This window comes from Xenopus tropicalis, chromosome 6 (assembly GCF_000004195.4).
Source record: "Xenopus tropicalis strain Nigerian chromosome 6, UCB_Xtro_10.0, whole genome shotgun sequence".
Classification (NCBI taxonomy): domain Eukaryota; kingdom Metazoa; phylum Chordata; class Amphibia; order Anura; family Pipidae; genus Xenopus; species Xenopus tropicalis.
Window position 1 is genome coordinate 114,371,455 of NC_030682.2, and position 27,387 is coordinate 114,398,841.

Here is a 27,387-nt window from a genome sequence, read left to right on the forward strand (position 1 = left end):
CCCTATCCCTTCCCACTGTGGCCTGTGCATGGGAACATGTGTCAGGTCCTCCTTCTGGCACATACACGTGATTTTGGGATGTTACAAACTGTGCCATGATAACTGCTTCCACAAAATGGCTGCCATCTGCTTGCTGTGATTGTGAATTCCAAAAGAAGAAAATAAATATACCTTAAATATTTTTTTTTTTTAGGGTAAGTTTATTTTGCCCGACTAGCAAAACAAAATAGGATTTTTAATTATTTCTTAGGGTGCCAGGTCCTCTTTAAAAAGGATCCAAAATTTATGGATTAGGTGCAGCCCTTATTTTGCCCGAAAATTAAAATGCTTCTTCATTGTTTTGAGCTATGTATTTCCAGATTTAATGGACATATAATATCTGCGCCGACTACCAGATTATGCTGGTGTCTTAGGGGGAGATTTATTAAGACCCGAGCGGATTCGCGCACGAAAAAGTCGTGCGAAAAGTCGTGCGCCCGCGCGAAAAATTCGGAAAGACTGCCGCTGTTTGCAATGGTTTGATACGAAAATTACGTGACTTTTGGATCGCCAATACGATTTTTTCGTGACTACTACGATTTTTTCGTGACTACTACGATTTTTTCGTGACTAATACGATTTTTTCGTGACTAATACGATTTTTTCGTGACTAATACGATTTTTTCGTTAGCATTTTCGGGATATTTGCGATCTTCAGAAATTTTCGTTTCCAATCCGAATTTTTCCCATTCGGGATTCGAACTCGGGTTTTGATAAATCTGCCCCTTAGTCTTGGAATAAGGATACAATACAGAATTTAAGTAAATACAATACAAAAAGCATATAAATTTTAGTATTAGTGAGTTTCAGCATGTACCCTTTTTAGTGTCTGCACAATGCTCTTGGCTATACAAGTAATTAATATTTGCTAATAAAAACTTCAGAAGTTGAATGCAGTTTAATGGTATATTTATTGAACTGGAATGTAGACATGACTGCATATATAATTCTTTTTTAACTGCTCATCACAACACCTATGTTTCAGTATGTTCCAACTACCACAATGTGCTCAACTTGTACAAATGACTTCACTTTGAGCTGTGAGCTTAATAGCCCATAACTGTGTTGTCTTCAAGAAAACACACAGTACAAAAATTTAAACAACTATAAAATAGCTTGGCAGTCTATGGGACACAGAGTACAACTATATCAGTCAGAGCCAAGCAGCTTTCTGGAGACCTCCACCAAGCAGGGATGCATGTCATTATTCATTATGTGTATACATAAATGCTATTCCTCCAATACATAACATTAAAAACTCAAGTCTGGAAAGATCATTATTATATATAATAATAAATTATATCCAGACAACATAACTCCACATCAACCATGTTTATGAAATATAATAGCACTCCAAAAGCAGGAACAATGTGCTCCTAAAGCTTTGCTACATTTAAAATAATGGGCGGGGCTTTGTTGAAACAAATGAAAAAAGATGGCTGCACACAGAACCCCGATAGCAAACATATGGCAACAAACAACAACTTCTGCTTAAGAAAAGATGCTTACACAAAAATGACAGGCTAAATAGTAGTACAGATATGGGACCCGTTATCCAGAATGCGCGGGACCTGGGGTTTTCCAGATAAGGGGTCTTTCCGTAATTCGGATCTCCTACCTTGAGGCTGCTAATAAAATTATTTAAACAGTAATTAAACCCAATAGTAATTGAACCCAATAAGGATTAATTATATCTTAGTTGGGATCAAGTACAAGCTACTGTTTTATTATTACAGAGAAAAAGGTAATCATTTTTAAAAACGTGAATTATTTGATTAAAATGGAGTCTATGGGAGATGGCCTTTCTGTACTTCAGAACTTTCTGGATAATGGGTTTCCGGATAAGGGGTCTGATACCTGTACCTGTTTTATTTATATAATAATTTTCACTTTTAGTGGCCCTTTAACAATATAAAATAAAAATTAGAGCATAGCATACGTTTGCTGCAAGAGTTTGTTTGTGAAAAATGTACTTACTCTCGAATAGCAATTTTTTCTGAATGTCTTGAAGATACTGAAGACATGCTTTGAGACATCTAGGGAAAAAGACAGCATATATTAGAACTCTACAAGTTAAAGTAATCTGTTACGAACTGTAGTTACATTCAGTGGGTGGGTGAGTGGTTTTATATATAAATGGTTTTATAAGGAAATCTATCCCATGAATTTATCTTTGGGATAATGGCGCATGGCTTATTTGAATGCTTCACTTTTGTATGGGAGAATCATTGCATTCTAAGCACCATGCCCTGCCTGCGGTTGCTTCCTTTTGTGTCACAAACACATTTCCCAATCAAATGAATGAGAAAGAGCTGCAGAGTCTTTATATTGTTGGGAATTCATATTTATTTCCATTGTTTAAAATTGCTCATTGGCTTCTGTCATAACTATTAGTTCCACATCATGGCACAAAACACCCACACGTATACAAATCTCTCAATACCACAAGCCTAGAAGTATTTCATTTCTGGAATGGAGACTGTACTGAGAGAGTTGGGTGTGTGTTTCTGGTTTTTTTCTTTACATAAGTGATTCTGTTTCTACTAGTTCTGATTTAAAGGAGAAGTAAAGGTAAAGAACTAAGAAAGCTTTATCAGAAAGGTCTATGTAAATACAGCCATAAGCACTCAAAGTGCACTGAGTCCTTTATCAAAAGACACAAAATTTCTTATCTTCTTTTGAACATGTTCTTCTGTGTCAGACTTTTTGTTCTCAGAAAAATCATTCAAGGCATGGCACAAGTCTGCTCAGCTTGCTCCTCTCTTCCTCACCCCCCCCCTCCAATATCATCCCTCTTCCCCTTCCAACTGTGCTGTGTAATCTAAGCTATCAGCAGCCAGAGGTGCAGCATGTAAGCTACTTAGACCAAGCTAAAATGGCAGCTGCTATCTTAAACATACAGAGGGAGCTTCTAGGGCTGTTTACTCAGGTATGGTAAAGCTTTCTGCAGAATAAATATAGTGTTCTAGCTTGCACTATTGTGACTAATCTGTTGACAATAAATGCCAAACTGATTTTCCTTCTCTTTCTTCTTTCTATATTTAAACTATATTAGATATGTCTTATTTTAAAATTAGTTAAATTAAAACCCCAATTAGAATAGGACCTAAAAAAAGTTTGAAAACTGGAATGCCATGTTCCACAGTTCTAAATGAGATACCTACTGTGCTGTATATTTGGGTTTGTGTCCCTCTTTGCTTTGTAGTATTTTGTCAGACTTTTATCCTTTAATGTGAATAAGGGTTGATACATCCAAGAAAATCTCAAACATCAAATACTTTTATCCCATATGTTACCCTTATTACCCTTTGAACAGTGGTCATGCATTCCCCTCAGCCCAACTTTTCTTCAGTTTGGACTCCTTCATCCCACAGTTTCCCTATCAATACATTAAAGGACAAGGAAACCCATGATCTCACTATTGCAGTATATAAGATGGCCCCCCTTGCTGAATTAGATCGCTAACTTGTTTTTAAAAATGCTGCTATTATCATTCAGTGCTCATCTGTTAAACTTTCTATGTGTCCGCTCGTGCCTGGCCAACATCTTTCCCTTTCCTATGTCATCATTATGGGGGACGTTATTATTATTTATAATTGCCTACAAGAGTAGAGGTTTTTTCATTTATCATATATGTCTCCTTATATGTTTCCTTGTCCTTTCATGTCACATGACTAAGTGATTAGCTAACCAAATCAATCTTATTATTATCCATGGTGAGTGTGAGGGATAAATCCTGAAATCAGTGCAATTATGATTTTTTATAACAAAATCCCAACTATATTTCCCAGGTTGCACAAAGGGGAGTGTTATTATATTTACTACTTTTCCATGCTTCTGTGACAGTCTGCTAAAAGGAATCATAAATTGTGTCATTTATTTAGCTAATAACTCAAACAAGGAGAAAAATAAAACAACAACAAACAGGACCCCTACTTGCCAACACTCCTGAAAACAGGAACATTTTACTCCTAATTGAATCAGTTAACATGTGCTTACACAGTGAAAATAGCTTCTTGTAGCCCCGGGTGAACACAGTACAAAAATGATGAAAACAGCAGCACTCCGGTTGTTTTAAAAAAATGGGAAACTTTACTCAAGTGCCAAAGGCAACGTTTTGGGCTTCAATCCAGCCCTTTCTCAAATAATTTAAGCTTAATTTACACAATCCATACAAAGATATGTCCGAAATCCAAAGAACCAATAATGGAGGGTAATGCTTTCAGACATGAAGTTACTATTAAATTGCTTGACATAGGCTAGGGAAGTGATCAGTTCTAAAACTATTCTTTACAGTTAATTCTCTATTACCTGGACAATTAGCCCCCGCACCTTTAGCACTGAACTCTAAAAAAACAACAACTGTTTTTTCCTGCTTCCACTGATTTGAAGCTATATTTTTAGGCTGTCTTTCTTGTAAAGTGATTGCAACTAACTGATTGTCTTACTAACTTTAGGAGGTTTGGTTATCCAAAAACAGGATTGTAAACATGAGTGGGTATGTTATTAATCTTCAATAGGGCTCTTACCAATCTTTGATTCAAACGTTTATTTTCTTCTTCTTTTAGCTGCAAAGTCTGCAATAGAGTATTAAAACTGTTATTTTTCTTAAATTGCACACTGTAATGGATTACTCATACTAAATTGGAAAAATGGTATATCTAGTCCCCAAGTTCTATGGATTTAGTGCAGTTAAGTACAGGGCCTCTTTGCTGCCCCCTATGTCAGGAGGGGGGGATGTCTAGGTCCCCCACCCGAATTTACACAACACTGCCAAAAAAAGCAGCAATATATTCATGGATGTGGCTCTGGAGCAAAAAACTTGCAGCAGTTAATTTACCCAGGAAAATGCGTGCAAAGTGGAAAAAATAAGTAATATTGTGCCATTTTTGCATTTTGCCCACAGCCTTCCCTGTGATAAATAAGCCCTAATAAAATGTTCTAAACAACTGGGAATAAATCAAGAAAAATTCTACATACTCTTTCAAGCTGCATTATCTTCTGCTTTTCTTCTGACAATGTAAGATCACTGAAAAAAACGGGAGTTATCATTAATTTAAAACAATTAAAGAACAAGAAAATATGAAATATATATCAAAATAAAACATTTTTTCCTGTTAAATACAATAGAGCGTTCTAAATATTAGCAAAGCTCGCACTTGTAAGTTAAGGCATCCATGGTATGAGCATGTATTCGTGTCCTAAAAAGGGGCATGAATGCCAGCGTTTAGATTTTGTTCTATAATTAACATTATAATAGCGTGAAAAGTAGTCTGGAATTATACCATATGTTTTGAAGGAAATGTATCAAAGTTTTATTGCTACACACGTGCAAAGCTATTAAAGTTGTATAAATGAAAACATCTGGTCTTGGAGGTTGCCATCTTAACAGAAAATTTACACCCAGTTTTACACCCAACTAATAATAATGGATTGAAAATATTTAAAGTTTAATTCACTTGCATATGAAATACATTTGATTCAGATATTACAATATTCTACCTCTAAATAAATAACATCTCCTGATATAAGTGGACATGAAAGTCTAAAGCTGGTCATACAGTTTTAGGTAGCCTACAGTTTAAAGGACATGTAAACCCTACATTTTCCTACTATGTATATAAATTGGGCACATCTCTCCCACCCAAACCCCACCATTTGTACTGCATATATCCCGTCCCTTCAACAGCACCATCACATTTTTCTAAAACACATAGAAGCTTTCACCCAGCAGTCATTTTCCCTCTCACACATCTTCAGTGACATTTACATCTGCAAAAAGCACATGTGTTCAGTAAAGTTCATGCAATGAAAAATGCAGGCTTACACAGACAGAACTAACCTTCTGCTTGGATTGTGCCCTGTAACTGTTAAACTGAGCTCAGGACAAGAGGTTTGTCGAAAAAAACACGTTTCTCCAGCAGAGTGCACAGCTAGAATAGCGTTTCTATAGAACCTAGCAGTGCCATCTCCTCATTGGCTGCTAGACTGAAGTGTGTGTCTGGTAATCTGAGCCGAGAAGAACTGAGCATGCTCAGTTAGCCAAGAGCAAAAGTCAATTCCTAAAGTAGGGGGTTAGAGGAGGAAAAGGAATCCCAAGTGATTAAGGCGATGCTGCAGCCTATTAACCTTTTAAATAACAGGAGTGGCAGGTATTTAAAGACTTTAAAAAGGCTGTTCACTGATTAGATTTTTTGTGAGGGGTTTACATGTCCTTTAAGGTAGGCCATTTTATGGTGCCTCCACTGACTGAGTCCTTTCAGTACAAACTTTGACATTACCTGGAAAAGTCAGTGTATGGACTTTTCAATAAGCCAGAGCAAGAAGAATAAAGAATTACATTAAGTACACCATGTTGTAAATCCCTTCTCCTAGAACACACTACAATCAGCGAGTTTGTACTTACTGAACAGCCATCATGCTGGTTTCAATACTAGGTTCCAATTTCTCTTCCTCAAAGACTGTGGCATCAAAGTTTGGTCTATCGATTTCAGAGGGAAAGTCAGGTGCAGAGGCTCCACTAGGTTCAGAGGCCACAGTCACCTGAGCTAACATGGCAACATTAGAACTGTGTAGCCTGGCAACTTCTTCCTCAAGTTTTTTCTTTTCTTCAAGCAAACGAGCTCGGTCTTCAGACAGTGTTTCAATTAAATCTAAAGCAAATATTTCACAGAGATCATTCCAAGAGCAAAATAAATAAGCAGTAAAAATAAAATGTCCCCCAGAATAAAGATATTTTGCAACAAGTATCTGTTTCATAAAAGCTTTAGTGTTATATTTGAACTACCGTATTTATACTCGAGTATAAGCCAATCCGAGTATAAGCCGAGGTACCTAATTTTACCTAAGAAAACTGGAAAAATTTATTGACTCGAGTATAAGCCTAGGGTGGGAAATGCAGCCGCTACTGCCAAGTCTCAATAATCAAATATTTAATTAAAGGACCCCCCCCTGTGCCTATGTGCGCCGAGCCTGCGTGTAACAAGTGACTGCTGGTACTCCCTAAATGCATCTAAATGACACACAAGATAGGGGACTGGAGGGGGAATCACTTCAAATTCAGGAGGACTGTATTTATGGGGCAAACACAGGTTGCTGTGATCCATTTTTCTACCTGTACTCGGCCCTGCAGGCTCTAAATAACTCCTCATATCTGTTTCTTTCTGGTAATTCTAATGAAAGGACCCCCCCCGTGCCTCAGCGCACTTTCTCCTGCCTGTGTGCGCCGAGCACCCCCCCCGCCGCCTGCGTGCGCCGAGCACCCCCCCCCCACCTGCAAGGCTGCAGCCTTGATAAGGAGAGAAACAGGCGAAGAGTCTTTGCTTCGTGGGACACAATTACTCGAGTATAAACCGAGGGCTCCTTTTTTAGCACATTTTTTGAGCTGGAAAACTCAGCTTATATTCGAGTATATACGGTATTTATTCTCCCTATTTTAATAGATCCCTCATTTTTCTAACAGATATCATGTTCGTGCCTGACAGAATACCTCAGAGTTGCTACAAAAGCAACTACTGTGATTTAATACAGAGAAGTAACTTCCTTTGTCAGAATTGCCACTTGCAGAAATGAAAGACTATCTCCCATAGACTCAATCATAGGCAATAAATTTTTTTTTTACATTTTTAAAATAATTTCCTTTTTCTCTGTAATAATAAAACAGAACCTTGTATTTGATCCCAATCAAGATATAATTAATCCCTACTGGAGGCAAAACAATCTTATTGGGTTTAATTAATGTTTAAATGATTTTTCTGCAGATTTAAGATATGGAGATACAAATTACAGGAAGACCCCTTATCCGGAAAACCAAGGTCTTGGCATTCCTTATTACAGGTCCCATAGCTGTTTAGCTATAAATATTTTAGCAGAGATTAACAACTAACTTGCAAAATCAGAATCACAATCTAGTATATCCCAACTGCCAAAATGTTCTCTCTATATCTTTTGACACTGTATATGATTAAAGGAGACATATCATATAAAAATTATGAATGTACTAGTGAATTGTACTCCTCTAAATATAGAAGGATTGTGCTTAAAAAAGTTGGGTTTCGAACTGATTTATTGAGAAATTCCACCAAAACCCCACTAGCCCCGCCCATCTGTTCCACTTCCTGCTGGCTGAATTCTCTGGATGAGCTGGGGAGCCGCCGGCTCTCACTACACTGCACTGTAGGATAGGAAACAATCAACAGCTAAGCTGACCTGATAGGGAACTGAAGCCTGTCTGTGCTTGTGTGACTGCAGGGCTATGATTGGCTCTCCCCCTCCTGCTGTCTTTCTGGCTGGGATCGTTAAGACACGCCCACTCTTCATTTCAAACTCGGACAGAGAAGTAATAGGATCTATAGGGAGCTCCAATATAGGGGCCATTGTTACAGCAAGGATTAATGTTTAGTTCAAAGGGAAACCAGCAACATATATTATTCATAATTGCCTACAAAATTAGGGTTTTTCCCATTTATCCAATATCCTTTAAGGAGCGGATGCGCCCGAAATGCATCAGGCAATTAACGAACGCTGTTTTTGCTGTGCTCGGTATTTTTTTTTTTAACTTAAGCCATGGAGTGCAGAGACCTCATCCTTTTCTTCAATAATAGTATAAAAAACACAATTGTTGCCCCACACAGTCATCGTGTCCTATCATAGCAACTGTTGACTAAATTACAGTTTTTAAATCAAATTATCAAGCCATATACAGGGAAGATGAAGGGGGTGTTATATGGCTTATGTGATACAGGGCGGTCAATATCAACAAACCTGTCTGGATGTGTGATATCCTGTTGTTGGAGCCTGCCACGTTTTGCCACTAAAGTTAAAGCTATCTCTAAATAAGAACAAAAGCATACAGCTAAATACGCTGACTAAAACAAATTACTTCATGTGGATGTAAACTCATACTTAAAAGGCGACCAGGCACCGGACAATATGCACGACTCAACGTGGTTTCAACCAGAAGTCAACCATCTTCAAAGTTTTATTGCATAGGCAGGGCTGCCATCAGAAGTCACGGGGCCCCTTACAACAAAATTTTCTGGGCCTCCCTCCTCCCACACCCTGCCCCCCCAATGGCCCCTCCCATCAGTACAAAGGACACACAGACATTGGTAGCCAGGACCCCCTAAAACATTGGTAGCCAGGGCCCCCGTAAAATATTGGTAGCCAGCATCTCCCCAGCATCTCCTCCAGTTACCCCTCCTCCCTTGTTCTCCAGCTCCTCCCCCTCAGCATCCTCCAGCTCCCCCCAGCATCCTTCCCACTATCCTCCAGCTCCCACCTAGCAACTTTCTCCGGCTCCCCTCAGCTCCCCCCACCACCCAGCGACTCCCTCCGGCTCCCCTGCGGCTTCCTCCAGCATCCTCCAGCTCCCCCACCAGCGACTTCCTCTAGCTGTGTCCTCTAGATCTGTGCTCCCCACTGCATCTGCACATTTTATATGGTTGCTCCCCGCGCATACGGATGCACGGGGCGCAACCAATCAAATTTCCCACTGCCCACCAATGACAGAGCCCATAGTTCTTTAAAGGGGCTTGAGCTAAAAAAAAAAACTGTAACACGGCCAGGCCCCCTTTAAAGCGAAGATATTGTCTGGGCCCGGTACAACAGTCCCCCCTGTGCCCCCCTGATGGCAGCCCTGTGCATAGGTGCTTTGATAATTAGCGTCTGCTGAGTAAATTTATGTTTGTGGTCTGTTACACATCTTTTCAATACAAACATAAATTTTCTCTGTACAGGCTGCTAAGAGTTCTGACCTCCGACTTCCAGTTTACAACAGAAGCCAGCATGCACAGGGAGGCTGCCTGATTTAAGATGAGGAAATTTCTGCCAAGGTAGGAAATTAATTTTCTAAGTTTCATTTTGGGTGAAGTGATTCCAAGTCCTCGGGCAGTAGGATGAGGCTACTTTTTTGCTACCATATGTGCAGATTTTGATGTCAATGGTCCTTTAAGAAATAACAGGCCAGATCTGATAATAAAAACATATCTCCTAATAACATTTCAAATTTCCCAATAAACTTTTCGTGCACTTTCATGAGATTAATGTGACTTTTTTTCTTATCAAACTGAATCTTGCCCACAATTTGCCACCAATATGAATTCATGCAGCTTAGTAAGGATCAAGTACAAGCTACTGTTTCAGTATTACAGAGATAAGGGAAAAAAAATTAACAAAATTAGAATTATTTGTGTAATATGGAGTCTATAGGGCTAGATAACAGATTTCCAGATAAGGGATCCCATAACCGTACATATGTAAACACTAAATGGCCAAATTATCAAATGTCAAATGCAATAAAATATTCTAGAAGACTATGATTCTCTCCCACAGATGGAGGTTTTTTAATGTTTATCAGTGTTTTTATTTTTGGACAAAAAATTTTGCTCAAGCATTCCCAAGAGTTGATAAGAATCCTATACTTTTTTTACCATTAAAATCTATGGGAATCTTTAGCAAATGTCAAAATAATTTAAAAGAGGAAAATTGGGGGAAAAAAAACCCATTTTGCATTTTAATAAATTTGTGCATCATTAAAGAAGTTTTTATTAATTTTCTTACCTTTATCTCTGTCCTGCTGTTGTGTAACCATCTTTAATTTCTCATTGATCTCACTAATAATGTTTTCTTTCTTCACTCTTTCTCTTGTCAAAACTGTGTTAAAGTTTGTCTGCAGAAAAAAGAAATGTAATCTTTCAGTAAAATAAAGATGATAAATTCAATTTAATGCTGATATTTTCCCACTAGTGGTAAGGTGCTTACATAAGGTAACAAGCAAGCTATATGTGACTGCCTAGTAGAATGCTGCAAGTGGAAAAATGCAAATAATGTGTGAAATGTTATGTACTGAAAATCTAAAGTTCTGGGTTTTAATTTAGGTAAAAAATGTAACTACAGCTCCTGGTCAGACATTACAAACACAACTCAGGTGCACTATGGTTCCTCTCCATGCCTGTAAAGACACCTCATAAAAAGACATCAGGTTCATGTTTACGATAACACTTCTCTTTTTGATAGGAAAATATTTAGTTAGTGATTACATGTAAAGTAGACGTTTTAGGAGAGGGTTAGCAAACACAATTAACCCCTTAAAGGGGACTTGTCATCCACACATAAAAACCTGCATAAATAAAAGTCCTTTTCAAATTAAACATGAATCCCAAATGTATTATTTTTTTTAAACATAAGCTGTCAATCAGATAAATATGAACATATCAAACATGAAGCCGAAATTCCTTTTTTAGACATCCATACCTGCAATGTATTAAAAAATCTGAGCTATCAGTTATATATTGCCTGAGGCATAAAGGCAGGCCAGTAAGAAGTCTGGTGGAATTCCAGGGAAATCACTACACCTGGAGACCCTCATAATGTTCAATCAGAGAAGGAAGTCTCATGATTTTATACCCTTACACAAATATAATTAACATATTTTAATTATGTACAGCAGCCAAGCATTTTATTTGACCTTGATTAAAACAAGCAGTAGTTTTTTATGACTGGTTGCAAGGATAAATCTATAGCCAAGGGGTTAGTATTTGGCACTTCCCTTTTTCATAGTTACATAGGGTTGAAAATAAGACCAGAGTCCATCATGTTCAACCCTTCCAAGTGAACCCAGCACACACAGACCCATACTGAACTATCTATACACTCACATACAGACCCATACTGACCTATCTATCCACTCACATACAGACCCATACTGACCTATCTATCCACTCACATACAGACCCATACTAACCTATCTATACACATACAGACCCATACTGACCTATCTATCCACTCACATACAGACCCATACTGACCTATCTATACACTCACATACAGACCCATACTGACCTATCTATACACTCACATACAAACCCATACTGACCTATCTATACACTCACATACAGACCCATACTGACCTATCTATACACATACAGACCCATACTGACCTATCTATCCACTCACATACAGACCCATACTGACCTATCTATACACTCACATACAAACCCATACTGACCTATCTATCCACTCACATACAAACCCATACTGACCTATCTATCCACTCACATACAAACCCATACTGACCTATCTATCCACTCACATACAGACCCATACTGACCTATCTATCCACTCACATACAGACCCATACTGACCTATCTATCCACTCGCATACAGACCCATACTGACCTATCTATCCACTCACATACAGACCCATACTGACCTATCTATCCACTCACATACATAAACCCATACTGACCTATCTATCCACTCACATACATAAACCCATACTGACCTATCTATATACTCACATACAGACCCACACTGACCTATATATACACTCACATACAGACCCATACTGACCTATCTATACACTCACATACAGACCCATACTGACCTATCTATACACTCACATACAGACCCATACTCACCTATCTATACACTCACATACAGACCCATACTGACCTATCTATCCACTCACATACATAAACCCATACTGACCTATCTATATACTCACATACAGACCCATACTGAGCTATCTATACACTCACATACAGACCCATACTGAGCTATCTATCCACTCGCATACAGACCCATACTGACCTATCTATACACTCGCATACAGACCCATACTGAACTATCTATCCACTCACATACAGACCCATACTGACCTATCTATCCACTCACATACATAAACCCATACTGACCTATCTATATACTCACATACAGACCCATACTGAGCTATCTATCCACTCACATACAGACCCATACTGAGCTATCTATCCACTCACATACAGACCCATACTGACCTATCTATACACTCGCATACAGACCCATACTGATCTATCCACTCACATACAGACCCATACTGACCTATCTATCCACTCACATACAGACCCATACTGACCTATCTATCCACTCACATACAGACCCATACTGAACTATCTATCCACTCACATACAGACCCATACTGACCTATCTATCCACTCACATACATAAACCCATACTGACCTATCTATATACTCACATACAGACCCATACTGACCTATCTATACACTCACATACAGACCCACACTGACCTATCTATACACTCACATACAGACCCACACTGACCTATCTATACACTCACATACAGACCCATACTGACCTATCTATACACTCACATACAGACCCATACTGACCTATCTATACACTCGCATACAGACCCATACTGATCTATCCACTCACATACAGACCCATACTGACCTATCTATCCACTCACATACAGACCCATACTGACCTATCTATCCACTCACATACAGACCCATACTGACCTATCTATACACTCACATACAGACCCATACTGACCTATCTATACACTCGCATACAGACCCATACTGATCTATCCACTCACATACAGACCCATACTGACCTATCTATCCACTCACATACAGACCCATACTGACCTATCTATCCACTCACATACAGACCCATACTGACCTGTCTATACACTCACATACATAAACCCATACTGACCTATCTATACACTCACATACACTGTGTGGAATCAATTACATTTTGCAGAAGCATTACGGTAGTTATATATTATAGCTTGACCTGTTTCGTAGGCCTTAAGGGCAGTTCCTGGCCCTAAAAGTAGTCAATTGTTTTCACTTTTCATTCACTTTCCCAGCTGTCACTTCACTCCTCACATTCACTGTCTATAATTGTGTAGCCTGGGCATTCGTTCCCCTATTCTGGTGCATACACAAGATTTTAGGATGATACAAAGCTTGCCTCAATAACATCTGAAGACTGGATTTATGAAGCCATCTGCATAATATCATTTATTTGCGCGAAACAAATAGAGTGCCCTATGTCTATTAGTAAAGGAAAGTTGAAAAACAGTAGCCATCACAGGAGAGAAGCAGTTTCCATACCATCTCTTCTATAAAATACCCGGTAGGTGTTAGCTTTCCAAATCACCAACATTTTACTATTAAAAATTGTTTTCAAATTAGATTCATCAAACTTTGAAGTTTACGGTTGCAATCACAATGGTTATGAGGAGAAAAGGGGGTAAAGTAGTTTTGCATAACCCTACTGTCAAATACAGTGGTTTCACCTATGTTACAAAAGGCAATCCATCCCCTCTAGCTTTAGGAGGATTCATTTTTCAGCAGGACAGTGATCCTGTACTAATAAAAGCTAAATGATACCTGGAAATCCAAGGAAGAGTTCTGACTTGCATGGCTGTTCATAAGTTTACAAGACCCCCAAACCTGAATGAACTTGTTTGTAAATATTTCATAAGACAAAAGCAAAAAGCAAAGTTTTAACATGAGAAGGCTCTCTTTGAGATGATCTAAAATACTGTGAGAAGGTTTAAGATTTCAAAAAGATACTGTGTGTTCCCATGACAAATAACAGGGTCAAACATGCAAGATATATAAAATATTTAGATAATTACCTGTTGTTCTGCAATCAGTGAAATCTTAAGACTTTGCATCTCCTCATTCCTTTTCCTTTCCTGGTGTTCAAGCTGCTCTGTGAAGGACTGCTTCTCTTTTTGAAGCTGTTCTTGAAGCTTATAGACCAAGCTAGGGGCATTTTCTGGCACTGCAAATTCAGTAGAGCTTAAGAGAGGTCAAAAGGATAGAAGAGTTTGATTGATTAACACTGCATACTGGTAAAAAAAATATATATAAATACAAACATTCTGAAAGGACAACTTTCACTTTTCCTTTGTTTTTTAAGGTGCAAGTTCTAAAACTTAATTGTATAATTGTCTTACCTAAGCAGCTATTATCTGCACCTGGTTTAAATTAACCTATTTACTTCTGAAATCCCTTGTGTTAAAGGAAGCCATTACATGAGGTTTCCAGGGGCATGGCCCAGTGGTAAAGTACCACCCCTTTCTAATAAACTAAATATTATTTTAAGACTCTGCCACCATAGACATTCATATGGACTAAACACAGATCAGCAATGTTAGCATAGTAACCTTCTTATCATATAAATATAATATAAAACTGTAAATTAAATAAATGTACTGATAAATTAAATAAAGAGATTAGAAATAAAAATGAGTAGTGACTTTCAAGAATATATAGCAGGGGGATAAGTGGGAACTCTAGAGCCTCCAACTCAGTACATCCATGAGAAAAATGTAGTTCCACTTGAAAAAAGTGTCCATTTATTAGCAAAGCTTCAGCATGACACCTTATCAACACCACACAGTGTTTCAGAGGAGTTATGTACCCATATCCCTTCCTCGGGTGATAGGATGTGACACTATTTTGTGATATTATTTGTTCTCTTTCCCTGATCACCTGACAGGAAATAAAGCAATTAATAATTGTAACAGGAAGTACTGAAGGAGTAAAAGACAATGATCTCTAGATACATTGGTTGGTATAACCTAGCGTGTTTGTGTTCTTGGTTTGTGGGTGACAATAGGGCCTCATACAAGCCAGAAAGGTTTTATATGTAAATAATAAAAAGTAAACAAAATAGCCCTCTTTTTGGCTTAAAAAGATTAATCCATTATCAACAAGTATGGGATTCCTTATGTGTAAAGTTGTTATCCAGAAATCTTCATATTATGGGAAGGCCATGTCTCATTAAGCCAATTTTAAATAAATCATTTAGTTTTTTTAAATTATTTCCTTTTTCTCTGAAATAATAAAACAGTAGCTTGTACTTGATGGTAACTAATCTGCATAAATACATATTGGTAGCATTACAATTCTATTGGGTTCAAATGTTTTTAGCAAAAGGATATCAAAAATATAAACAGTAAACTTAAAATGCATCTACATCATAATAAAAGTTAATAATAAAAGCAGATTTCAAGCTGAACCAACCCTTTAAAGGGGTTATTCATCTGTGAGTTAACTTTTAGTGTGATGTAGAGAGTAATAGTCTCAGACAATATGCAATTGGTCTTTATTTTTTATTATTTGTATTTTTTTTTAGTTATTTCACTTTTTGTTCAGCAGCTCTTCAGTTCAGAGTTTCAGCAGCTATCTGGTTGCTAGGGTCCAAATTACCTTAGCAATCAGGGAGTGGTTTAATGAGAGGCTGGTACATGAATAGGAAAGGACCTAAATAGAAAAAGAAGTGGTAAAAAGTAACAATAACAATAAAACTGTAGTCTCACAGAGCAACAGTTTATTTGGCTGCTGGGGTCAGTAACCCCCGGCAGCCAAGCTGAAAGCTGCAGAGTTAGAAGAAGGCAAACAGTTCAAAAACTATTAAAAAAAAACAAAAAAAAACAGTTGTTTAGAATTAGCTATTCTGCAACATACCAAAAGGTGAACCACCCCTTTAAATTAGGAGAAAATGATTGACCAAAAACTTGGCTTCTGGTCCTTTGAAGTAAGGCGACACGGCGAAGGAAGGAGCAGCATCCCCTATGCGACAATTGATTAATCAAGCCTAGCCTTCCTTCTGTATAGGAAGGAGTCAGGCTAGGCTCGATCAATCAATCATCGCATAGTGGATGCTGCTCCTTCCTTCGCCATATCGCCTTTTTTTAAATGACCGGAAGCCAAGTTTTAGCAGGTATTTTCTAATAAAGCATTCAAAATACTAAGTGGTTTGCCGGAGAGGGCAATTATTGGTGCAGGGTAGAATAGATTTTTTACTTAAAAATTTTTAGTGTTACTTTTCCTTTAAAGGATAACATCCCCCCCCATGGTTAATATAAGAATAATATAAGAATTAGAAGAATTAGAATATAAGAATTAGAAGTTAACAGCGGTGCATTAGTGTTCAACCTTAAAAGTATACAATGGTGTGTTGGAAAAATGATAGAGAAGATGACAGGACATAACTAACCATCCAGTACACTTTGCAGGTCCTAAAAAATAAATCTCACATGACAAAAACAACAGTTAATATTGTTATTATTTATTCAAGAAAAATTTATCTTAAGAGCAGTCATGTTATTAAATAGAGAATAAGGTTTTACAGAATATCATTATTATTGTAATGCATAAGCTTTAGTTTAGCTTGAGCTCCTTCAGGATACGGAACACAGCAACTAGGTATATCCATGCACAGTCCTGTAAAATGCAGCTCTCTTTGGTTATAAGATATCTACATCAATGTTGAGTTTGAGATGCATCGAACCCCCGCACCCATTCTGAAGGATCCGGCTGAATCCCGAACCAAATCCGAATTAACATGTGGTAATTAGGATCGTAAGGGGTTAACGTGTGCAGAAATTTTTTTTCACCTGACCATTTAACCCTTCCCGAACGCTAATTAGCATATGCAAATTTATGCTAATTGGGATTTGGTTCGGCCGGGACCGCTGATTCGGCCGAAACCGAATCCTTAAAAAATGCAGACAGAATCCTGAACCGAATTCGGGATTCAGTGCATCCCTACTACAAACATCTGATCAGTTTTTATGTTTTACTGAAATTATGCAATTTCAACTATGCAAAAAGCATATATGTTATACAACCCCCCTCCACACACAGTTTTTCCCACACTTAAGGAAAGTGAATGGCTGTGGAGCATGTTTTCCTTTTTTTGCTGATAAGCGAGAGAGTTTCCTTAATTGTCACAACAGATTTTAAATAAGGGAAATAAAATAGCACATGCGCTTTTAAGTTGTGATTGTGGCCATTACTTTATAAGGACAAAAAAAAAGGTATCCCATTAACATGGCTCAAACTGGTGCAAAATTAAGGAATATTAAGTAATGGATCTTAATAGGTCATAATTTGTATCAGAACAAGTGGAACTTCCTTATTAATCTATCCAAACTATATATATAAAGGAACAAGGTTTTCGAGGAAGTATTGAATGTAAATTATAGTTGTCATGACACCAAAAAATTGGTCGTCACAAGTTGATGGGAATGTTAACTGATGCCTTTAAATATACTATATAGTTGCTACATAACTTCGGAAGGGTTTATTCATTTAGGAAATGAACTGAAACTATATGACAAGAAATTAATTTTTTACAAAACACATCAGTTAATAGTGCTCCTCCAGCACTGAATTTTCCGAATTCTGCACTGCAATTTGTTTTTTAAATGAACAAACAGATAGTTTCCGAGGAGCCCTCAGCCATGTGACTTATGCTCTGATAAACTTCAGACACTCTTTACTGCTGTGATGCGCGTGATATAGCCCCCATGCCCCACCAAGCTGTAGATACCAGAATAGCACTCATTAATAAAAAGCAAGTCTAACTCAGTCAAGTCATGACTCCTCCCAGTTACACTGAGTAGGAGAAACAATAGCTTATCTGAAAACAGTTATATTGTGTAGTGCTTGCCCCTTCCGAAAGCTCAGAATCAGGCACAATGTGCCTGGCCTGCCTACACACCGATATTACAACTAATAAAAATACATTTGTAGGTTTAAGAATACAACTTTAAATGGTAACGTGATTAATTTTCAATGTAAACAGTGTAATTTAGAAATAAAAAGTTCACCATAAAAAGCATGACAGAATCCCTTTAAATGTTTACCCAATAATGTATAGACACAAAAATGTGTTACTAACCCTTTAATCAAATTTACCATAATTAATGGCGAGGCATGACCTGTTTTTCTCTCTTTTTTTTTTAATTTAGAAGAATAAAAACATGTAAGAAGAATACATTTTGGGCACTAAAATGCAGAGTAGGGCTTACTAGAACATGGGGGAAATCTGCATCTCAGCAGTAACCCATAGCAATTATTTATTTATTTTTTTTACTTGCCAGTAACAATGAAAGTAGAAACTAAATTTGGTGCAATAGGTTACTGCCCAATGTTGATAAATAACCTCCAACAACTATTAAGAACTGTAACAATGAAAGGGATGACATAACTGGTAGTTAAACTGTTTAGTTCAAAGGATAATTAAAGTCTATTTTAGGCACCTTATATTCTGCACACGTGCAGTAGAGTATAATCTACTGTGCCTGCGCAAACAGAAATGTGCGCAGGGGATGCCTGGGACGCCTGTAGAAAGGTAAGCAAAATGGTGACACAGTGCTCAATTTTTTCACAGGCTGCTGTAGTTCTCCCCTAACAGGAGCACCAGCCTGGGGAAAAAACTTAGCAATCTATTTCACTGGGGGTGTGTCTTACATTTTGGAACCCCAGAGAAACAGAATATAATGTACCTTAAAGTATAAGTAAAAATAAAGAAAAAGGCAGACAGAATAATTATATACAGGTATGGGACCTGTTCTCCAGAATGCTTGGGACCTGGGGTTTTTCGGATGAGGGATCTTTCCATAATTTGGATCTCCATAACTTAAGTCTGCTAAAAATAATTTAAATACTGAATAAACCCAACAGGATTGTTTTGCCTCCAGTAAGGACTAATTATTCCTTAGTTGGGATGAAGTACAATGTTCTGTTTTATTATTACAGAGAAAAAGGAAATCATTATTAAAAATTTGAATTATTTGCTTATAATGGAGTCTATGGGAGTTGGTCTTTCAGTATTTCGGAACTTTCTGGATAAGGGGTTTCCGTATAAGGGATCCCATACCTGTATTGATAAGCATTTTTGTAGGAGGCCGTTGTTTAACCCCCTGTATGCAGTAAAGGCTTTAGTTTGCATGTGAACCTGAATACCAGAACATATTGAAGACAAAATTCTGCCTTTTGCTTTAAACAGCCTTGATTTGGAAATGTATGAAAAAAAAAATGTAAGAAAAACCAATTACTAGTCAGTTTCTGATAGGAACTGGTAAGTTTTACAGAGAAATAGAAGTGCATAGATTTGGCAAAACATAGTTAAAGGGTATTATCTCATGTACCATTTAAATAAAAGTATTTAAAGTCAGCATTTCACTTTGTTCCTCAAGCAGACAATCCATTATTAAATCCAAAAAAAGAAAGAATTTTAGGGACCAATTTATCTGGTGAAATGTTTCATGCTTGTAGTTAGTGGAGATATTTCAAGTTAAAGCAATATCGTATGAAGAAATTTTGGTCTTGCAATTCCTAATGTCTTGGAATAAAATGATCACTTAAATAAAAACATTAATGGTACAGGTTATAAGATGTGGCCATGAATATTGCAGCCTACCTCTGGTTTACTTGCTGTTCAACTTGACATACTTTTTCTAATAGTTCTTGTTCAATAGCCTTAAACTTTTTAACAGCTTCCTCTTTCTCATGTGCAAATGTTTGAAGGAGCAACTCCTTTTCTTGTTTTTGTGCAAGCAAAATTTGTTCTTGCTCTTCTTCAAGCTTCTGAATAGCAGTCTCATATTTCATTTTCTGCTCATTTAAAGTCTTTTCTTGGAGTTCTGTTTGTTTCTCAAGCGCTTTTACATTTTCATCTAATCTACTTCTTAATTCATTAACTTGCTGACATAGTCCACACTCTGTTTCTAATGCTTGCTTATGTGCACGTGTCAGACTACTGATTTCTTCCTGAAATAGACTGGTCTCAGTTTCATGTCTATTTAAAAGTTCTGAAATGCACAGATTTTTTTCAGCTGACAACAATGCTTCAAGTTCCACTAGTCCCTGTTCTTGTTTATCATCCTGCACCCGAATCAAGCTATTCAACCTCAATATCTCCTTTTCCAAAGTTTCGGTTTTCTTATTAATTTGACATTTCATGACTTCCTGCTGTTGTGCTTTGCATTCTTCTAGTAATAATTTTATTTCATCGATTTCTGCTTCTTTTAATGCCAGTTCAACTTCTAATTTACATCTATTGTCAGAAAGTTCAGAAACTCTAAGGTCTTTTTCTTGTAGCCTACTGTCTTTTTCATGAATTGTTGTATTATAAGATTCTACCAACTGGTCAACCATACGTTTATGATCTTGTTTGACCCTTTCTTGAGAATGGTTATGGTCAGATGTCAAACTTTCCATCTCTTGTGCATGCCTGAGTTTTAAATTATCTTCAAGCTCTTTTAAATGCGTTTGCTCTAATATCATAAGATCTTCCTTAAGAAGCCTGAGCTTTTCTTCATTTTCAGCATGAAGTTTTCTAATATCCTCTAGAGCGGCTTCCCGATATTGTCTTAGTTGCTGAATTTCACATGCTTGCTCCTTCATTGTATTTTCTAGACTTATGATTTTCTCATTATGCTCACTCTGTAAACATAGAAAAGTTTCATTTTCATTCCTGATCAATGCAAATTCATTATCTCTATTTTTCAAATGTTCTTTTAGTTTTGCAAGGTCACTTTTCAGTTGTTTCTCATTTTCATCAAATTGTTCCTTTGAAAGCTGCAGTCTTTTCTGATAAGATTGTTCTAATACCTGAAGTTCTTCTAAATGTTTTTCCTTTAATGCTGTTTCAATAGACAGTTTCACTTTATCAACTGTATCATAAATATTTGCAGAAACTGATTTTATAGCACTGGCAAAGTTCTTTTGCTCTCTTTGCACAAGTATTTTTAAGTAAGAAAGATCCTCCTTAAAATTACGCAAACTGGTTTGAGATTCATGTGCAAGAATTTTACATTTTTCCAGACAAACTCTGGAAGATATGTTTTCATCCTTTACTTTGCTTTTTGTATCTTGCATTCTTCTATTGTCAATTGCATTAATAACAGATGAATATAGGGACTCGACCATCATTTCTGGACTTTGTGTATCACTTATATTTGGTGAAATAGGATTTTCTTCAATAACAAACTCATTGACTGCAGACATAAAATCAGATTCAGGACTATCTGCCAAAGAGTCCATGTCCAAAGAACCCTGTTTAAGTGATTGTTCAGTGCCAGGATGTGGAATCGTTTCAAAATCAAACGTATGAGCATCAATGCTGTCTGGAGACAGCTCTTCCAAAGGCCCGGGAGCATTAACAGCAGGACAAATGGGTCCCTGAAGACTGAGTGATAAAGGAGTTTTGGATGAGGTAGTAGTTGTAGCTTCTGTTGCACTGTCTATCCTTTGCGTAGTTATACATTGTGGGGACAGCTGACTATTAGATGCCTGTAAAAAAACAGATATGACAAAAGCTTAGATGCTATCTCTACTAGATAACTACTACATTTCAAACAATGAATTCGTACAAAAATTACTACAAATTTGATAAAAAAATAAGACATTTTGGTTACAGTTGACATCGCTCTGTATTGATAAAACTGTGGAAATAATGTAATACAGTATATAATGACATATATTTTGAATTAGAAAAAAAACATACAAGCAATGCAGATATATTTTGTGCTTTACTGTCTCAGAAAACTTTTTTTTAGACCCATATCAGTAAAGCTTCAAAAGCCCAAAAGTATTTTACTTTTTGTGGGCTGTCAGTAAAATGCATATACAAAACACATTTATATTTAAGTAAGAGTTAAAGTTCAAATACATGGGATTATTGTATGAATAAACAAAATGTGGTAACCACATTAACTGTACCTTTTGTTCATTTAACAGATCAGTGATGGTCTGAGACATCTCATCCAAACTTTGTGCTGCTTTCACTAAATTGTGTAGAGCACGCACATGCTGGTGTAGAGGCTCAAAATCACAAAGCAAGGGAACCCTTAGAAAGTAAATAAGTAAAGGTTAAAAAAAAGTACATAATGGAAAAGAGTGAAATAAACATTTAACAAAAAAATTTAGTAGAATCTTGCTGAATTTATAATTCATTGGAATCATATTTAAGCAACGGATTGAACACTTTAAAAAAAGTTTTCTATCCTAATGAATATGTGATAATCTCTTCAACATAAATATATTTTGTCTATTTATTTTTAGTACAATAATAGCTCAATTTCCATTTGTAATTAATGTATTCAACAAATTTATAAACTTATGGAATGCAAAGGCCATTATAAGATGGAAAAAGTTCCGCTATAGTAACATGTGTTGAAGTATTTGCCTAAATGTAGCATTCCATGAGGTACGTAGTTATTCGATATTCACATTATTTAAGCAGATTTAAAGGAGAATGCAAGTCAAAATTTAAAAAGCATACTGTCCAATAGCCCTCCTATTGTTTAGTAAAAACGCCACACTTTTGGCTCACCTAATCAAATATTTACTCAGTCACACTTACTTCACATTTTCTAGAACAGGCAGCCATCTCTAAAAAGGTATTCTCCCTTCCTTTCCCTCCTTGCTTCATACTGCACATGTGTTTCATTCCCTCCCCCCCTCCCCTCTGCCAGCTCTGCTTCTGATTGGCTGGTGGGCATGTGTAGCTCAGAACAGGGGACAGGATCAAGTTACACACATGCTCAGAGAATAGGAAGGCTGCCGCTGGCAGCCTACAGGAAGGGGAGAGAGATTTCAGTGATGTCACTGTAGTCTTCACACTGCTGTAGGCTGCCAGCACCATATCTCAGAGAAGCAAGCAGGGATCTGGGAATTTAGATATGCAGTAAGTACTTAAAAAGAATGCCTTTAGATTTACTTTTAATTTATATTAACCTTTCATTGTCCTTTAATGGAGAAGGAAAGATTAAATCACTGGGGGCGCCAAATGTTAAACACTCCCCAGTAATAATAATCTCTTACCTTATACCCTAGGCCGATGCTCCTGTTAGCAGAAAATTACACTGGTCCACGGTACTTCTGAGTGAGCACCATGGAGCATTCATCTTTCTGCCTTTGCCTTTTTAGTGTCAGGCGTGCATCTGCAGTAATGTGAACAGCTAAAGTTTAAGCAAAAAAACAACTTTTTAACTCTACTGCGCACGCTTTGGCCTGGAGCAGCTACATGGAGGTTGCTGAGAAGTACTCGGGTCTTGAGCTGTTTTCTGCTAACAGGTATCAGGTAAGCAATTAAAATCACTGAAGGCAATGGTAGTAGCATATACACTACAGTAAGATTATGTAGGACCTACAGTGTTCAGTCAGGTATGAGCCAAGTGGGGTGAAAGAAAGATTCCTGACCCAAGGCTTTTGGCCTCTTTGCACTACTTTGCACAACTGCCAGCCTTGGAAACCCAATAAGCTAAAGCTTTCCTAGAAGAAAAAATATATACCTGAGGAAAAGCTGGACTTCTGGAGGGCAAATACACTGCAAAAACCGAAGGTCATTTACAGAGATATCAGGAAGTTCACTGTCAAATCTCCTTGGCTTACGAGTCTATAAAAGGAGGAAAACAGATGTTTGAATAATTTTCATTATCTACACAGTGAGGTACATGTTATGCAGCATATATACACTATTGCATTTTAAAGTAAAGTAAGCTAAACATATATACAGGAAAATATAAAAATTCCCAGCAGTCTAATGTTTTACCCCTTTATAACAACTTTCTGTCATTCTTCTGTATAGTGCAGTAAGTGCTCAGATAGTAAATCAAAACATTACATTAATTTACAAGCATTTTTAACTATGAACATAACTTTTGAAGTTGGACAATGGTGGGGAAAATATTTTGTTGCTTCAGGTTTTGTCTGATTTATTTTTTTAATCCATTACTCCTTAGAAGGGATTTTAAAGAAGACAATGTTGAACATACACAGAATGATGGTGGCCAAGAGTCAAGTCCTCTAAAGAGCCTATTTCGTAAATAAGATTTCCCTAGAACAAAAAAAAAAAAAAAGAAGTCCAGTTAAATTATGAAAAATATACATTTGTGTTTCAATTATGAATGATATGCTTTACTTTTAAAGTGTTAAACATTTAGCACAGGTATGGGACCCGTTATCCAGAATGCTCGGGACCTTGGGTTTTCCGGATAAGGGGTCTTTCCGTAATTCAGATATCCTACCTTGAATTTGCCAAAAAAAAAAAAAAAATTTGAACAGTAATTAAACCCAATAGGATTGTTTTGCCGCCAAAAAGGATTAATTATATCTTAGTTGGGATCAAGTACAAGGTACGGTTTTATTATAACAGAGAAAAAGGAAATAATTTTTAAAAATTAGAAATATTTTCTTATAATGGAGTCTATGGGAGATGGCCTTTCCTTAATTCGGAACTTTCTGAATAATGGGACCAATAATTGTATATGCAAAATGAGAGCAAAATAAACCTGTAAAGTGAAAGGGTACTGTGCGTGTGGGACATACAATTACATATTCTTCAACTGTGAGCATTTTTTAAAAAATCTAACATATGGGGCAATAGATAGGTTATACTATATTGGTGTGGAGCACACTTCTATGATAAATTAGGACTGGTGAAGGGTAAACCGTACTAGATAATATGAGAGATGATATAATAAGAGATGACTAACTCATGACTAAATTGCCAAATATTGCCTTCTTGAAACTATCTAATGTATCTGCCAGTACGATGGATTCAGGGAGAGAGTTCCACAAATTTACGGCTCCACTCGAAAAACCACTTTCTGGATATTTAGATGGAACCACCTTTCTTCCTATTGGAATAGAAAATAGGAGCCTTCTTGTTACTCAGCTCCTCTCAGCAGAAGCACAACACGTGAAAGGGGCCCTGGATATACTGCCTGCTCAGAGAGAACGTTAATTGTAGGATGAACTACTTTTACAGTTAGCAAGTTAAAATGAGTACATACGGGTTTAAGCACCTTTGTGAATTGTTTGCTGTGGACTAACCCATACAATCATCTAAAAATGCATAAGAATGATGATCAGGCTAATATGGCAACAGACTTATCAAAAAATGAAAAGAGGCAAAACTGTAGTCTCAAAAAAAGGATAGTATAAATGATATACTATATTTTACCACCCTCTACTTATCCACTTTTCAGCTTCATCCTATCATTTACTTTTTTTTACTGTGTTATTTCTATAGCTGTGTCCTATGTACGGTATATATATATATATATATATATATATATATATATATATATATATATATATATATATAGATAGATAGATATCCAGGCTTTCTTTAGATTCAACTGAGGTGTGGTACACAAAGAAACAAAGAAACGAAAGATACAATAGCTTTTTCAAATGAATTTTACATTAAAATGTCAAAAAAATATTTAGACTGCTACAATTCCATTGTCTCTGAATGGAAAATGTAATGTGAACAAAGAGAGTTTTTTAATCTGCATTTACTTTTAAAACAGCAATAGTGTTTTTGTTTTGCAGTATATTGAATATCTTTAATACTCAATCCACAAACAGCATTATTAAGACAATGCCGTGTAACAATTCTGACAGGTGTACTAACATGGAGAAACAAGCGGCAACTGCCTGACACACAGGTGTGCCGACATTGCAGGCAACTGCTGTTTTTTTGTTTGTTTTTTTTAAACAACCCACTGAGCTTTTAAATGCCTAGCCGACCAAATGCCAAGAACAGCTTACCAATGCCAAGTAAAGTATAATTAGGGATTCACTAAGAATAATACTTACTAAAAAGCTTTCCAAAAGATTCCCTTTTAATCTTCTCTGTTTCATAAAGAGATTTTCCATCTTTTACTAATGAATTTGTCCACTGTTAAAGAAAAAAAGTGAGATGTAATTTTAAAAATTAGTAAAATGGCTGCTGGGCAGTTTCTCAGACAGCTACATTTTAAAACTGAACGTTCTGCTTCCCACTGACTTTAAAAGAAACCACCTGCCACTGCTAGTACAGGTGGTTATAGACTTGAAAATGTTCAAAATATGCGCTATTGTATTAGATGTTTCCTTTTAAGTCAATGGGAGGCAGCATGAGCAGATTTGGGTATTTCTCCTATGGTCAAAATATGGAAAAACTGGCCAGCGCACCATAAGTCATAGTAACTGTTATGATAAAATGATAATGAAGAAGAATAAATGTTTATCAATAATGCATCAATAAACACATCTACACATATGGCTAGGAAAGTATAAATTCTCTACCAATTATCTACCTCACAAGGTCCAAACATGGAGTTTCTTCAATGTCCCTGTCTGGCCTATTTATCCTTACAAATAACAAAAGCCGTAGATTTTCAGGAAAAAAGTATGTTCAATACAAAGCCTTCCCACTGCAACTAAGGGTATACTGCCCCTTTAAAGGGCAATTATCACAAAAATGTAAATTTAATATAGGATTGATCACATGAAAATAAACTTTCTGTTTACTTTCCGTCCCGTTTCTGAAATAAGTAAATTATTGTTAATTATCAGAAGTCTCTCTGCCTTTATGCAGGTATGTCTCAGTCAGTTACCTTGAAACAGTTAGTGCTAATAAATTGTGTAGGCAAACAGAATTTACCTCCAGCTCCTGCATGTATAGAGACATACTCCTGAGATGGGGATAGTAAAGATTAACCTTATTCAGAAATTAAACAGAATCTTTAATTAATTACACTTAAAAAACTTGTTTCCATGAGATGAACCTCATTAAATTCTCATTTTTAGGGTAATTACACAATTTAATTTGGGTTAAAAAAAGTTCATCAACTTCAACCTATCCAAATGACAACAAGTGCATATACACACAGCAAAAGGATTATTAGGAACACCATACTAATACGGTGTTTGACCCCCTTTCGCCTTCAGAACTGCCTTAATTCTACGT

General features: G+C 36.7%; 1 protein-coding gene across 2 annotated transcripts in view; it reads right to left on the reverse strand.

The window, feature by feature from the left end:
• Positions 1-27,387, reverse strand: part of rb1cc1 (RB1 inducible coiled-coil 1) — a 73,377-nt gene that overhangs the window by 10,472 nt on the left and 35,518 nt on the right. For both annotated transcript variants that reach the window (XM_012965289.3, XM_002934103.4), the window contains exons 10-20: positions 26,253-26,334; positions 24,422-24,483; positions 23,939-24,042; positions 22,365-22,491; positions 20,062-21,935; positions 14,477-14,642; positions 10,600-10,708; positions 6,446-6,692; positions 5,020-5,068; positions 4,569-4,616; positions 2,017-2,075 (exon numbers count right to left, since the gene is read on the reverse strand). In XM_012965289.3, the coding sequence (XP_012820743.2) occupies positions 2,017-2,075; positions 4,569-4,616; positions 5,020-5,068; positions 6,446-6,692; positions 10,600-10,708; positions 14,477-14,642; positions 20,062-21,935; positions 22,365-22,491; positions 23,939-24,042; positions 24,422-24,483; positions 26,253-26,334 (2,927 nt within the window). The remainder of the gene's footprint in view (positions 1-2,016; positions 2,076-4,568; positions 4,617-5,019; positions 5,069-6,445; positions 6,693-10,599; positions 10,709-14,476; positions 14,643-20,061; positions 21,936-22,364; positions 22,492-23,938; positions 24,043-24,421; positions 24,484-26,252; positions 26,335-27,387) is intronic.